This window comes from Saccostrea cucullata, unplaced genomic scaffold (assembly GCF_032062105.1).
Source record: "Saccostrea cucullata isolate Sc308-1 unplaced genomic scaffold, CSIRO_AGI_Scuc_v1 ctg7444, whole genome shotgun sequence".
Taxonomy (NCBI): domain Eukaryota; kingdom Metazoa; phylum Mollusca; class Bivalvia; order Ostreida; family Ostreidae; genus Saccostrea; species Saccostrea cuccullata.
In genome coordinates this window covers 1-14,033 of record NW_026927884.1, presented here as the reverse complement: position 1 = coordinate 14,033, position 14,033 = coordinate 1, and the positions used below count along the sequence as shown (strand labels likewise).

General features: G+C 34.3%; 2 protein-coding genes across 2 annotated transcripts; one reads left to right on the top strand and one right to left on the bottom strand.

The window, feature by feature from the left end:
• Positions 1–885: 885 nt before the first annotated feature.
• On the top strand, positions 886–4,002 carry LOC134275776 (uncharacterized). The gene is made up of 6 exons (XM_062758070.1): positions 886–1,032; positions 1,341–1,914; positions 2,235–2,404; positions 2,519–2,635; positions 2,744–2,956; positions 3,091–4,002. Exons 1-6 carry the CDS (start codon positions 1,000–1,002, stop codon positions 4,000–4,002), a joined length of 2,019 nt encoding a protein of 672 aa, XP_062614054.1. The 5' UTR covers positions 886–999.
• A 266-nt stretch (positions 4,003–4,268) lies between these two features.
• On the bottom strand, positions 4,269–6,254 carry LOC134275774 (uncharacterized). The gene is made up of 3 exons (XM_062758069.1): positions 5,873–6,254; positions 5,486–5,729; positions 4,269–5,082 (listed from the first exon to the last, which is right to left on the bottom strand). Exons 1-3 carry the CDS (start codon positions 6,186–6,188, stop codon positions 4,269–4,271), a joined length of 1,374 nt encoding a protein of 457 aa, XP_062614053.1. The 5' UTR covers positions 6,189–6,254.
• Positions 6,255–14,033: the final 7,779 nt, after the last annotated feature.

Sequence of the window (14,033 nt, the reverse complement as noted above, 5' to 3'; positions counted from 1 at the left end):
TTTTTTTGAAAGACCCCGGTGAGCTGAGCAAGAAGAACTGGTTCAGAGATGTTTCTTCGGAGATGAATGAAAAGTGTCCAGAACTGTTTCATATATTGTTTGCTGCTGTTGGTATGTTTTATTTTATTCGTAAGAATAATTTCTAAAAATTAGTCATCAGATTTAGTAAAAAGATATGCATGTATTATATAAAAGTTCTACCATTGTAAAATTGATACATATAGTTGTTTTTTTTTTATAGGTGACAGAGTGTCTCCTGAATCAAAATTAGCCACAATATCTACAATATATGGCATGATTCTACACTGCAGAAATGTCAAAGCCTGTGCTATACAGCGCATTTACTCTGCCTTATGCATAAGATATCATGCAGACAACAAGGTAAGTATTCTGAACCTCATTTTCACTCGCATGTTATGACCCATTGTTGAATACTTAAAAAAACATTTGATGAAAATGAATTTATTTATTTAATTAAATAGTTTTATTTAGTTGTTAGTATTCCTATATTATAAAATTTGATTGACCCTGCTACAGCTATAGTATAAGAAAGCTTCGGGGAGCAGTTAAATTATTTTATCAAGTTTGCATCAATCATGTTAAAATGTTAATGCATCAATCATGTTATGAAGTTTGCATTTATCATGTTATAAAGTTTGCTTATCATGTAGTAAAGTTTGCATTTATTATGTTGTAAAGTTAGCAGTTTATTGTAATGCTGTAAAAGTGATTACCGGGTTATACTAATTCAGCCACTTTCTTTACTTCAGAAGTCTGAATTAGTTTATTAATATTGTGAGAGTATGTTTGGGGGAATTTTACATACAGAAAAACTTACCTTTTTCCCCACAATAAACACTTCTACAGTATTTGTTTATTTGCATGTAATTCAAAAGTATTTTATTGCTTCTGTTTTTCACTAACCTCTTTTACTGATAAATATTTTGATTTCTCAGAAGAGACATACATGGCATAGTAGTAAATTCAATTGAATAAGAGATGTGGCGCAATCAGCTGTTCCTTCCTTCAAGGGTTTGTAAACCAATAATCTGATTTTATACTTCTTAAATGAAAATAAGTTATAATAATATATGTAATAAATAAGGAGTCTTTAATAAATAAGGAGTCTTATCTGCACACAAAAAAAATTAAAACTCTATGTGTTCAAAAGCCAACAAAGGCACCCAATGATTACATCACAAAGATAAAAAAAAAATCAAATTGCATAAAAAAAATCTATTAGACTCTTCATCAATCAATCTATATCTTGAAAAAGAATCACTAATATGAGTTTACAAAAAAACTTATTTTGAATGTCTGCATTTTATAATATATTTCAGATACTTGAACGCTTGAATCAGGTGCATATAACTTTGTCTCACGAAACCAAGAGAAACATTTTAAATGATTTTGGGGAATACTCAACAGAGAAAATCATCCAAGGCATTGCTGAAGGAAAAGACGGAAAGCTGAATGGTGACAATTTAGATCTCTACGTTACCACTAACGATATCCGGATGGACAATAGGAACCAAGATTACCACTTCTTTGCAACTGATTTAACTTTTGATAGGGTTAATGTTCAAGATCTTGATGACTCAAAACCAGTTGGTGATGCAGAAAACATTACATACAAAAACTTTGTACCATCACCAAATGAAATCTCCAAGTATAAGGAGTCATTGAAAGTTCTTTTGGGAAGGATCTTGTGCGAGTACTTTGACCATTTCAGTTGGATGAAAACAATTATACCTGCACATATTCCCCACGATCAAAAGAATGCCATGTCCAAAAAATCTGAAGTCTTTATCTTACCTGTCTTGCTTAAGAATGAAACATCACTATCTGATTGTATTCATATCTTGAAATCCTATGAACAACAGCTGACATCATGGTATACAAAAGCTGGAAGAGGTGTGCATGTTTAATATGTTTAATATTATTGTTATAGATAATCTAGTAAGCCTTCTAAGAGCTCAAATTAATCCTGTGTTTGTTAGTGATACTTTATAAATTTTTTTTTTTCAATAAGCAAAACAATAAAAAAATAATTTCAAGTTAAAGATGTATAAGTAATTTTAAAGATTTTTTTTATAGAAAAACCAAGAAACACAGATCAAGACATACACAAAATCCCTGTATTATTGATTAAATTTTTTAGTGACTTGTAATAAAAATACAGAAAATTCTCAACAGAAATGTCAGACCATATATTGTTTTAAAATATATTTCAGCATCAGAACTTGATGATATAAAGGTTCCAGTTGGTGGAGATCAATTAACGAGAGTCCGCCTACAGTCAGCCAAGGCGTTGCAAGATGGGGCCTTGACAGCAACAGACAGACTAGAACACCTAGATCCTATGATTGTGGAAATGTTTCATACATTAATGGATCTATTAGAGGTAGATAAAATTATTGCTAGTAGTTGAACATTTCTATTCATTCCAACCCCTCTTATCAAATAAATCTCACCCCAATGTTGAAACTGGATGTTATTTTTTTCTCGTCATTTTCAGAAATTGTACAAGCATTTTTTTAATACTGCAAGTGGTAGAGAGAAAGGAACACTCTACCACATCAAGGTGCTTATTGAAAGATCGAACGTCAATGGAAAAGTAAAGTCTCGTTTTGAAGTAAGTTTGTTACCTTTAGAATTTTGTTATAGGAACTCATTTAATTATACAATTTAAAGAACCTGTTTAATTATAATTTTAAAATTCCATTTTTATTGTTTACTTCAGGCTCATGAGGACTTCATATTAACAGTTGGCTCTGCGTACTTCTTGTCATATACACTCCACTTTTTTGGAATGAAAACCTTGACAGACGAGCCACAGCACCCATTATTATCAAAGAAAAACATGAAAATGCTGCATAATCCAAAAAAGGAGGAAATTTTTTCTCAGCTACTTGGAGAAATAGTTGACGGGTTGATGTTGGCATTTCCCGAAAAAGTATGCACTAATATTTAACTAGAGTCTATAAGTTAAATGTATACCTGAGTGTGGTTTTCGTGTTTTTGTCTTATAAACATGTCATGGTGTCATTTTCACATCAATGAATCTTGACCCTTTTTATTTTTTAACAGCCACAATTTCCATTAACAGTGGATATATTGGGAGCCTGTGTCAATGTGAACAGCACAATAAATGAAAAAGGCTTATTAAATTTCGAACTAGAAATTAACAATAAGAAATACCTATTTCGACTAACACCAGAGCAAGTTAAAAGAGGAGAGACGATAACTCTTTCGGTGTCAAATAATGAAATTCCAATAACAATTTCACAAGCGGAACCCAAAGATGAAGACACAGATGGTTTACAAAATTATGTAATGCAATTTCTCCAGTGGTATTTCATAATTTTAACATTAAAAGATGCCATCAAAGAGGGAGATTCTTGTAGAACAAACATCACTCTGAAATTCTGCATACCAATATTTTTCAGTCATTCAGTGTACTCCAAGTATTTGGAAGAGTGTATTGATTATATTCTAAAAACAGAGATAATGCTGTCAGAAAAGATGGCAATGAAAGTTCGATATGGTTCATTTGTAAATATTAGTGGACGTGGAGGTGAAAATAAAGCAGCAGATTTGCAGAAAGAGAACGAAGTTATGGTATTAAAGGAGTTAATACGGGGGCTAGGCTCCAATAAAACTGAAAAAGCCATCGTTACAATCACAAAAGCAGCACCAGTCATACAAGATGTTGTATGTAATTTTGATAGAATGCTTGGCCTTCGCGATAAAAAGACACATCACAAGAAACGTTCATTTCAGGACGATGTAAAATGTATTCTCAAAGAACTTCTTACTTTGAAAATTTGGGAAAAAACAAATGGAAGACAATTGGAGAACTCTCCAAAAATAGCATTGTCTCCTTTTGCTGTGGATACAATCCATTTCAAGGATGTGGTAATGAAAAAAGTACAAAGACTGAAAAGAGGAATAGTTATCCCTTCAACAGCAACTAGTGATGATGAAAGTGACACAGAATGATAATAAATAGAATGGTATCAGATATAGTTATTTAGTTGTTTTCTGTTCTTTTTTTTATTTCCTCAATTTTCAAAGAGTATAAGCCAGAAAAGTTCAAAAGAAATTGATTTAATGTAAATGTTACCTGACAGAAATTAACACTCTGTCAGGCATCTTTTTGAAAAAAATTCAGGGATTCAAAATCTACCAGTAAAGTCCATCATGTAAATTAAGATAGATCGAGCTAATAAATTAACATGCAAATATGAAATTCAAAGTTTTTAAATCTATTGAACAAGTGTTTTACAATTTGAGCAGCAATTAAGCTTATCTCCTGAATACACAGGACTATCAAATCCAAAGTAATTTACAAGCATCAGTCTTAAACAACCTTGATTAGTACAGTATTTTCGCATATCTTCTGTCATTCCTTTTCTATTTTTTGCAATGTCACTCTGGTTGTAAAACATTGTAGCTGTGGCTGCTTGTCCTAGTCGTCCAGCTCTTCCAATTTCCTGGAGGTATTTTTCCATTGTTGTGGGGGGTCTACTGTGAATGATCCGCTCAACACTAGGTGCATTAACACCCATTCCAAGAGCAACTGTTGCGAAAACCAAACGCAGTTTAGGGTTTAGTTTAGTAAGCTCTTGAATTATAATTTTTTTCATGGATTCTGGATAGTCCTTATGATATTGCGCAAATATTCTATTTTGAGGAATTTTTTCCCCTTCGTAGCCTAAGTCCTGAAGTTTGTAGACAGTATATTGGAAAAAATACCCAAGAGCTTCAAGATTATCTACATACATAATTGTTACAGGAAAAGAGAGTCTTTTTTCTCCTAATTCAGTGACAAGAGGTTCAATCAAGTCATCAAACTTTTCAAATTTTTTTGTGTTTGGAAGCCTGATTCTTGTCTCCAAAAAGATATTTGGACGGTCTACATTTTCAGAAATTACAACAGGATTTTTAAAATTCATTTGTTTTGTAAGGGTTTTAACAGATCCTGGTGTTGCTGTTGCAGTCAGTAGTAAATGCAGAGCATTTTCAAAAACACATATCAAGTCCCCAAGCTTCATAAAGGCAGGACGAAACCCTTCTCCCCTACAAAAAAAATAATAATATTAAATGAAGATATGGATCCATACAGGATTTTTTTACTTAGTGCTTACTAACTTATAAAGTGTTCTATCTTAGTTCAGTGTCGACTATGTGGGGCCACTAGGCAATCTGCCCACTTTGCACCAGCCTAGATTTATTTAAATGCCTAGGGAGGGAATCGAACCCTCGTACATAGTCGAACCACAAGAGATAAGTTTACCACTTAAAAGAGTTTAGATTGACAATACCATGCAGGAAATATGTTATGGGTCTTTAACATCTCAATTCTTACATTTGTTTAAAGTTATTTATGTACCACATATGTACCAAGAAAATTTAAATAAAATAAATCTTGTATGGAACATAATTTTACAATTTACTAGCTGTGAACAATCCAAAAATTTACCATTCAGAAATCATGTGGACCTCGTCAATCACTACTGCACATACTGTTTCCTGATAAACCTTCGATCTTAAGACTTTTGCGAATCTAGTTTTCATCAGTGCTTCTGGATGGGAATAAATTAGATTAAACTCCCCTGTCTGTAATTGTTGGAATGGTACATCACATTCAATAGTGCATTGTTGACTAGTACCTTCATCGTCTGAATTTTCATCCTTTGCTTCCTCAAATGTAATGCCATGTGTACCTAGTATGTATAAAGTTGTGGTGTTATTTATAAAAGTTCATGTGAAAAATTTAATCAATATTTCATTTCTTTATCTGATCAGCCTGTACTGGGCAATAGATGCATTAAATTTTTCAATATTTATACTTGACATAAAAACACACCTGTGATGCTCACACTACATGCATTTATTCCTGACTTTCTCAGAGCGAGCACTTGATCCTGCATTAGAGATGTCAATGGACAAACAACAATCACGGTCATTGGCTTGTCTTTCTGGCGCATGCACTGGGCAAACCACGGTAAAATCTGAAAAATTACACTCTTTCCGTAACCTGTTGGCAGAACGGATATGCAGTCTTTTACTTCATACAAAGCTTTCAGCGTCTGCAGTTGTTTTTCTTTCAATTCGAAACTCTTCTCGCGTAATATGGGGCAATTGTGTATTGCAAATTGTAAACATTCGTCAAAGGACGCCATTTTAAAACAACTTTATTTTGTAGCGTCAGTTTTTCCTAATGAGTAAACCAGCGACCGCATTACAAAAGCCCGGCGTAGCGGGATATATCAAATTAGATCATACAGCCGAGGTTTGATGTAGGGTACCGTAGTCAGCCGAGGGGAGCCGAATGACGTCAAAGAAGCAATGTTGTTCAAAATGTCAAGCTTCATCTATTGGAGTCGTCAAAATACGTCCGTCGTCGTCACTTCTGGCCAAACAGGAAGTGGTCGGAAACGCGTTTTTGCCGTTTTTGACAAGTTTTTTGGTAACATATGTCTCTGGGAGCATAAAAAGTAGTTTTTCCGTCCGTCGTCGTCACTTCCGGTCAAACCGGAAGTAGCAAAAAATGGCTTATTTTGAAGGTTTTGATTCAAAATTGAAATTATAAAGTCACTGGAGACTACTAAGCTTATTGCTTTCTTTTGTTCCGTCACTTCCGGCATTTCCGGTCAAAACCGGACGGAAGACCTACTCGTTGCTTTGCAATGAGCTTTGCTCTAGTTAAGGTCTTCCGTCTTCAGCGGAAGACCTTACTGTTATTCTTAGGTTTCTTTTTACACTATTTTTATTATTATTAAGGTCTTCCGTCTTCAGCGGAAGACCTTACTGTTATTCCACTATTTTTTATTAGGGTCTTCCGTCTTCAGCGGAAGACCCTTGTATTATTCTATTGTTTCTTTTTCACTTTTATTATTATTCTTGCCTTTTCTTCTTACAATTTTTGTGCAGATGATTTCTCAGAGATGGCTCGACCGATTTACTTGAAATTTTCAGAGAAGATGTATCTTTATCTAAACCTTATACTTTTTTTTCATTTTTTTGAAATTCACTTCCGGTCGGAAGTTAACGCCCTTTGATAGAAATTTATAGGACCTCCTTGTCTGTGATGGAACTCAAAAACGACTCAAGCTAGAAAGCTGAAATTTTCAGGGATGATAGAGGACATGTTGCCATGTTGCACCTGGGTCAGGATATTTTCCGGAAGTGCCTAGTATGGAAGCTCGGTAGGGGTCAAAATTTAGGACACGATTCATGACTGATTTTTTGCGACATTTTGCATCATATCTTTTAAAGTGTAATTATTTTGTTAAAACATATTGCGCAATATTTGTGTAGAATGACAAGATCTTTAAAATAATATCAGGAAAAAAGTGCTGACTCATCACATTAGGGGCCAAAAGGGGCTTAAAGTCTTTTTTTCGATAACTCTTTAACATTCAATATTTTGTTATACATTACTGAAACAAAAATGTTTGTCTCAACATTTTACAACTATATATTATGATTTTAATGTCGTATAATAATGATTAGGGGCCAAAAGGGGCCAGAATGCTAAATCTTTGACGCTTTATATCTCGAAAGTGAGAAATATTTTGACAAGTATATTGAACAAAAGATGTTCAAAATCATGTTCTGAACAATATGCAACCTTTCATTTTTCGCTAAAAGTCCCCAGTAGGGAGTTGAAGGGTTGGCCCCTAAATATTTCTTTTGCAAATAACTCGAAAACAAAAAAGAATCTCTGAATAGTTATTGAACAAAAAGTTTTCAAAATCCTAAGAGCTTCAAGATGAAATCAAGAAAAAGGGGCTGGGCACTCAAATTAGGGGCCAAGAGGGGCTTAAAATCTTTTTTTGATAACTCTTTAACAGTCAATATTTTGTAATACATTACAGAAGTTAAAATGTTAATCTCAACAATCTACCACTGTATAATATGATTTTAATGTCGTATAATACATCATTAGGGGCCAAAAGGGGCCAGAATGCTAAATCTTTGACGCTTTATATCTCGAAAGTGAGAAATATTTTGACAAGTAATATTGAACAAAAGATGTTCAAAATCATGTTCTGAACAATATGCAACCTTTCATTTTTCGCTATACAAGTCCCTGTTAGGGAGTTGAAAGGATGGCCCCTAAATATTTCTTTTGCAAATAACTCGAAAACGAAAAAGAATCTCTGAATAGTTATTGAACCAAAAGTGTTCAAAATCCTAGGAGCTTCAAGATGATCTCAAGAAAAAGGGGCTGGGCACTCAAATTAGGGGCCAAAAGGGGCTTAAAGTCTTTTTTGATAACTCTTTAACAGTCAATATTTTGTTATACATTACTGAAGCAAAAATGTTTATCTCAACAATCTACCACTGTATATTATGATTTTAATGTCGTATAATACATAATTAGGGGCCAAAAGGGGCCAGAATGCTAAATCTTTGACGCTTTATATCTCGAAAGTGAGAAATATTTTGAAAAGTAATATTGAACAAAAGATGTTCAAAATCATGTTCTGAACAATATGCAATCTTTTATTTTTCGCTAAACGTCCCTATTAAGGAGTTGAAGGGCTGGCCCCTAACTATTTCTTATGTGAATAACTCAAAAACCAAAAAAAAAATCTCTGAATAGTTGTTGAACAAAAAGTCATCAAAATCATGAGAGCTTTCAGATGATATGAAGGAAAAAGGGCTGATCCAAAATGTTTGGCGCCGTGAGGGGCCAAAAGTTGATTTTTTGAAAGTCTTTAATGTTCAATCTCTTTTTACAGATTATGGAAAATCATTATTTTAGAATGAAAATCTCAATCAAAATTTGATCTCATCTCATCAAGAATCGAACGGAAGACCCACTCGTTGCTCGCAACGAGATCGTATCTAGTTATTATTATTATTATTATTTTTCTTACCGATTTTGTGCACGCGAGTTCTCAAAAACGGCTCGATCGATTTTCATGAAACTTTCAGGACTGATAGAGCATGAAAAAAACTAGATATACATTTTTTTGTTTTGATGACGTCACTTCCGGTTTTGAGTTTTCCGCGTTTAAGTGATTTTCAGAGGGTCACTTTGTCCGGCAGTTTTCTGAAAAACCACTCAACACAGAAGCATGAAATTTTCAGTGATGCTAGAGCAACCTTTGGAGAAGTGAATTTCGTATATCACAACCACCGGAAGTGCGAAATGCCGACGCTCGCTATCACCCGAAAATAGTCCTATCAAGAATTTCAAAAATTTTAACACCTTTTCTACGATAACTTTTTACCTAGAAATATTTTGACAAACTATGTAGAACAAAAAAAGTATAGAATTCCAAGATCTTTCAAATGATACCTCGAAAAAAGGGCTGGCCCCTTCAATTAGGGGCCGAGAGGGGCCGAAAGTTTTTCCTTTATATCTCAAAAAGTATTTAGAATTTGTAATACGTCAAAGAAGCAAAGTTGTTCAAAATGTCAAGCTTAATCTATTAGAGTCGTCAAAATACGTCCGGCGTCGTCACTTCCGGCCAAACCGGAAGTGGTCGGAAAACGCGTTTTTTTTTTGCCGTTCTTGACAAGTTTTTGAGTTACATATGTGTTTGGGAGCATAAAAAGTAGTTTTTCCGTCCGTCGTCGTCACTTCCGGTCAAACCGGAAGTAGCAAAAATGGCTTATTTTGAAGGTTTTGATGCAAGATTGAAATTATAAAGTCACTGGAGACAACTAAGCTCATTGCTTTCTTTTGTTCCGTCACTTCCGGCACTTCTGGTCAAAACCGGACGGAAGACCTACTCGTTGCTTTGCAACGAGCTTTGCTCTAGTTATTATTATTATTATTATTTTTTTTCTTACCGATTTTGTGCACGCGATTTCTCGAAAACGACTCGCTCGATTTTCATGAAACTTTCAGGACTGATAGAGCATGAAAAAATCTAGACATATATTTTTTTGTTTTGATGACGTCATTTCCGGTTTTGAGATTTTCGCGTTTTAGTGATTTTCAGAGGGTCACTTTGTCCGGCAGTTTTTTGAAAAACCACTCAACACAGAAGCATAAAATTTTCAGTGATGCTAGAGCAACCTTTGGAGAAGTGAATTTCGTATATCACAACCACGGGAAGTACGAAGTGCCGACGCTCGCTATGGCCCGAAAATAGTCCTATCAAGAATTTCAAAATTTTTAACACCTTATCAACGATAACTTTTTACCTAGAAATATTTTGTTAAAACATGTAGAACAAAAAAAGTATAAATTCCAAGGTCTTTCAAACGAGACATCGAAAAAAGGGCTGGCCCTTAAAATTAGGGGCCGAGAGGGGCCGAATGTTTTTCCTATATATCTAAAAAAGTATATAGAATATGTAATACGTCAAAGAAGCAAAGTTGTTCAAAATGTCAAGCTTAATCTAATGAAGTCGTCAAAATACGTCCGTCGTCGTCACTTCCGGCCAAACCGGAAGTGGTCGGAAAACGCGATTTTTTGCCATTATTGACAAGTTTTTGGGTTACATATGTCTCTGGGAGCATAAAAAGTAGTATTTCCGTCCGTCGTCGTCACTTCCAGTCAAACCGGAAGTAGCAAAAAATGGCTTATTTTGAAGGTTTTGATGCTAAATTGAAATTATAAAGTCACTGGAGACTACTTAGCTCAATGCCTTCTTTTGTTCCGTCACTTCCGGCACTTCTGGTCAAAACCGGACGGAAGACCTACTCGTTGCTTTGCAACGAGCTCGGCTCTAGTCTTATTATTATTATTCTTACCGATTTTGTGCAGGCGATTTCTCGTAAATGCGTCGATGGATTTTCATGAAACTTTCAGCATTGATGACAAATCAAATGAACTTAAGGCGTTTTTTTTTAATTTGATGACGTCACTTCCGGTTCGGAGTTTTCTGCGATTTTTTAGAGGGTCATTTTGTCCAGCAGTTTTCTCAAAAAGCACTAAACTCAGAAGCATGAAATTTTCAGTGCTGATAGAGCAACCTTTGGAGATGTGTATTTGGTATATCTCAACCACTGGAAGTACGAAACGAAGACTCTCGCTATGGCCCGAAAATAGTCCTATCAAGTATTTCCAAATTTTTAATACCTTTTCTACAATAACTTTTTACCTAGAAATATTTTGTTAAAGCATGTTGAACAAAAGAAGTGTAGAATTTAAAGATCTTTCAAATGATATCTCGAAAAAAGGACTGGCCCCTAAAATTAAGGGCCTAGAGGGGCCAAAAGTTTTTTCCAGATATCTCAAAATGTATTGAAAATTTGTAATACGTCAAAGAATCAAAGTTGTTCAAAATGTCAAGCTTAATCTATCGGTGTCGTCAAAATACGTCCGGCGTCGTCACTTCCGGCCAAACCGGAAGTAGTCAAAGACGCGTATTTTGCCGTTCTTGTTAAGTTTTTGGGTAATATATGTCTATGGGAGCATAAAAATAAATTTTCCGTACGTCGTCGTCACTTCCGGTTAAACTGGAAGTACAAAAATTTGTTTATTTTCGCATTAATAAACATAGCTTTAGAGGATTCAAACCATTTTTAGGCGTTATTTCTCATTTTTGTTAAAAAAGAAAGTTACTTCTGGTCAAACAGGACGGAAGACCTACTCGTTGCTTTGCAACGAGCTTTGCTCTAGTTATTTTTCATCTTCTTCTTCTTCCTGGGTACTTTTTTATCCAGGAGTGATCTTGTAAACTAAACATCCGACTAAGGTAAAACCTTTTTAGGGTCAGTAGACATGTGATGTAGATTTCCGGAATCAAGGTCATTTTGCGCGCACATGCTTGCAAGAGCGCACACTTGCAACACGTGAAATGACCAGTATAATAGATATAGCCGTAACTTTTCTATTTTTTGATGAAATGCTTTGAAACTCATTATGAAAGGATATATTAGAAGGGTAGAAATGACGACATGGTCAAAATAGCAAGATCTTACGCGCATGCACGTGCGCTTCGCTCTGATTGGCTGAAACTAAAGTCTCAATATATTTCTTGTTTTTTGATAAAATCCTTTGAAATTTTGAACATAGTCATACATTATGAAGATCTACAGCATGATATATAAGAATTATCATAAAAGCATGCGCATGCACGTGTGCTGCAATCTGATTGGCTGAAACTTTAAATGCCCAAAGCTTTCTTGGTTCTCAACAAAACGGGATAAATTTAGAATATTAATTAAATAGGTATAATAGATTTCCACATTATGCTACTATCAAAATTGAATGCAAGGACACATGCATGCACGTGCACGCGCACAACATATGCAAAATGACCAATATATTTGAAAAACGGTAACATATTTTTTATGATTTGTCTTATTGATTCTCACGACACAAAGAAATGTTAATGGTTAAGACAACATGCCACAATCATCTTGTATGTGCTTGCACGTGCGTGCGCGTGCGTGCCCGTGCAATGAGTTAAATAACATATAGTTGCTATCATTGTAGCTTTAATAATTCTTATATGAAATCCTTTGATACTGAGCATATTCTAAAAATGTCCTACAGGAAAATGGCACAAAAAGGGATTTGGTGAGCGTTTGGGGAAAATCTGTAACTGTCCCCGTTACAATTAAAACTAGTTATTACAAGTGGCATTTCTTCTTAAAATTTTAAAACCTGTGGACAAAGGTTCAATGGTTCCGATGTTTCTTGGGAGCAGTGGGCAATATTACTGATACAGTGGAAATTTGTTAATTTTTGAAAATCTTCAGCTAAATGAATAGTTATGCTGATATCTTTTACAAATATACTGGTTAAAAATTTTGGTGTGAAGATTGGATTGTGTTTGTAGTGAAAATGCATAATTTCTTTTTAAAAAGGAGACATAATTTCACATTTAGATTTTCTTATTTCCTCAATTTCAAACATCAGATGAAATAAGAAGTTGAATTTATAGGGGCTAAAGGTAATCATATATCATATTCAGATATGTCAGTATCATCAAAGGGATTGAACAAAGTTTTTCCTAAAAAGAGAGGTTTGATATCATGTTGCATGCATTTAAATAATATTTTCCTTGCATGATTGTTAATATATTTTATCTTTTAAAGCTAGAAGATATCTATGAAACTGAAGGAGAAACTGAGAGTGGCTTAGTATGTATTTTGCAATTTTAAAAGAATTGATTAAAAGAGTAAAATAAACACAAACTGCATGTCATGACATCTTAAGATTTGAAAAGTTAGTATGTTTAAATATAGTTTTCAAAAGAAAAGATTTTCATTCACAAGACAACGTAAAGTACATATCTTTTATTTTTATACACCCGACTGAAAAGTAAGAGGGTATATAGTAATCGGTATTTCCGTCCGTCCGTCTGTCCGTTCGTTTGTTACGCTTTGGGGTACCATCTCTTATCCGCAACTCCTCTTATACTACTGAGTGAAATTTAATGAAACTTTCACAGAATCTTTATTACATATTGCCATTGTGCACCTCTTATTTTATTTTTTTATTCGACACGTATTTTAGGTGTCCCATAGCAAAACATGGACGTTGCCATTATATGCTTACCTATGACGTCACACATAGAAGCTTCTGGATACCATTTGATATGACGAGTTATTCCTCTTTACACATTACCGTAAAATAATATAGCAAAACATGGACATTATGGGAGGCGGGGTATCATTTAATGAGCTCATTGCTCACAGTACCTCTAGTTCTATATACTGATAATGTAAAATATGAAATATTGAATGATGTACTGTTATAATTGTTCTTGTGGTGGGGGGGGGGATAAAAATGAGGAAAATAAAATATTCATTTATTCCCAATGAAAAAAAATGCTGATAAATAAAACTTACCAGTCCTGTCCCATTAACCAGGGTAAAATATGCATATTTTCATTTTTTAGGAAAAATGGTTCGAGAAACATGACAATTTCTTTGGCTCAGAATTGGACATTCATGACGAGGTAATTCGTGAGAAATCACTCTTTAGTGTGTTGGATATGCCAAGGCTACAGCAATAATTGGAAACGTTACTTAATTTGCGATAATTTGGTCCAGCCTGTTTCATAGATGATCTCACGTTTCCAACTGTCGTTGATGACCCTGACATA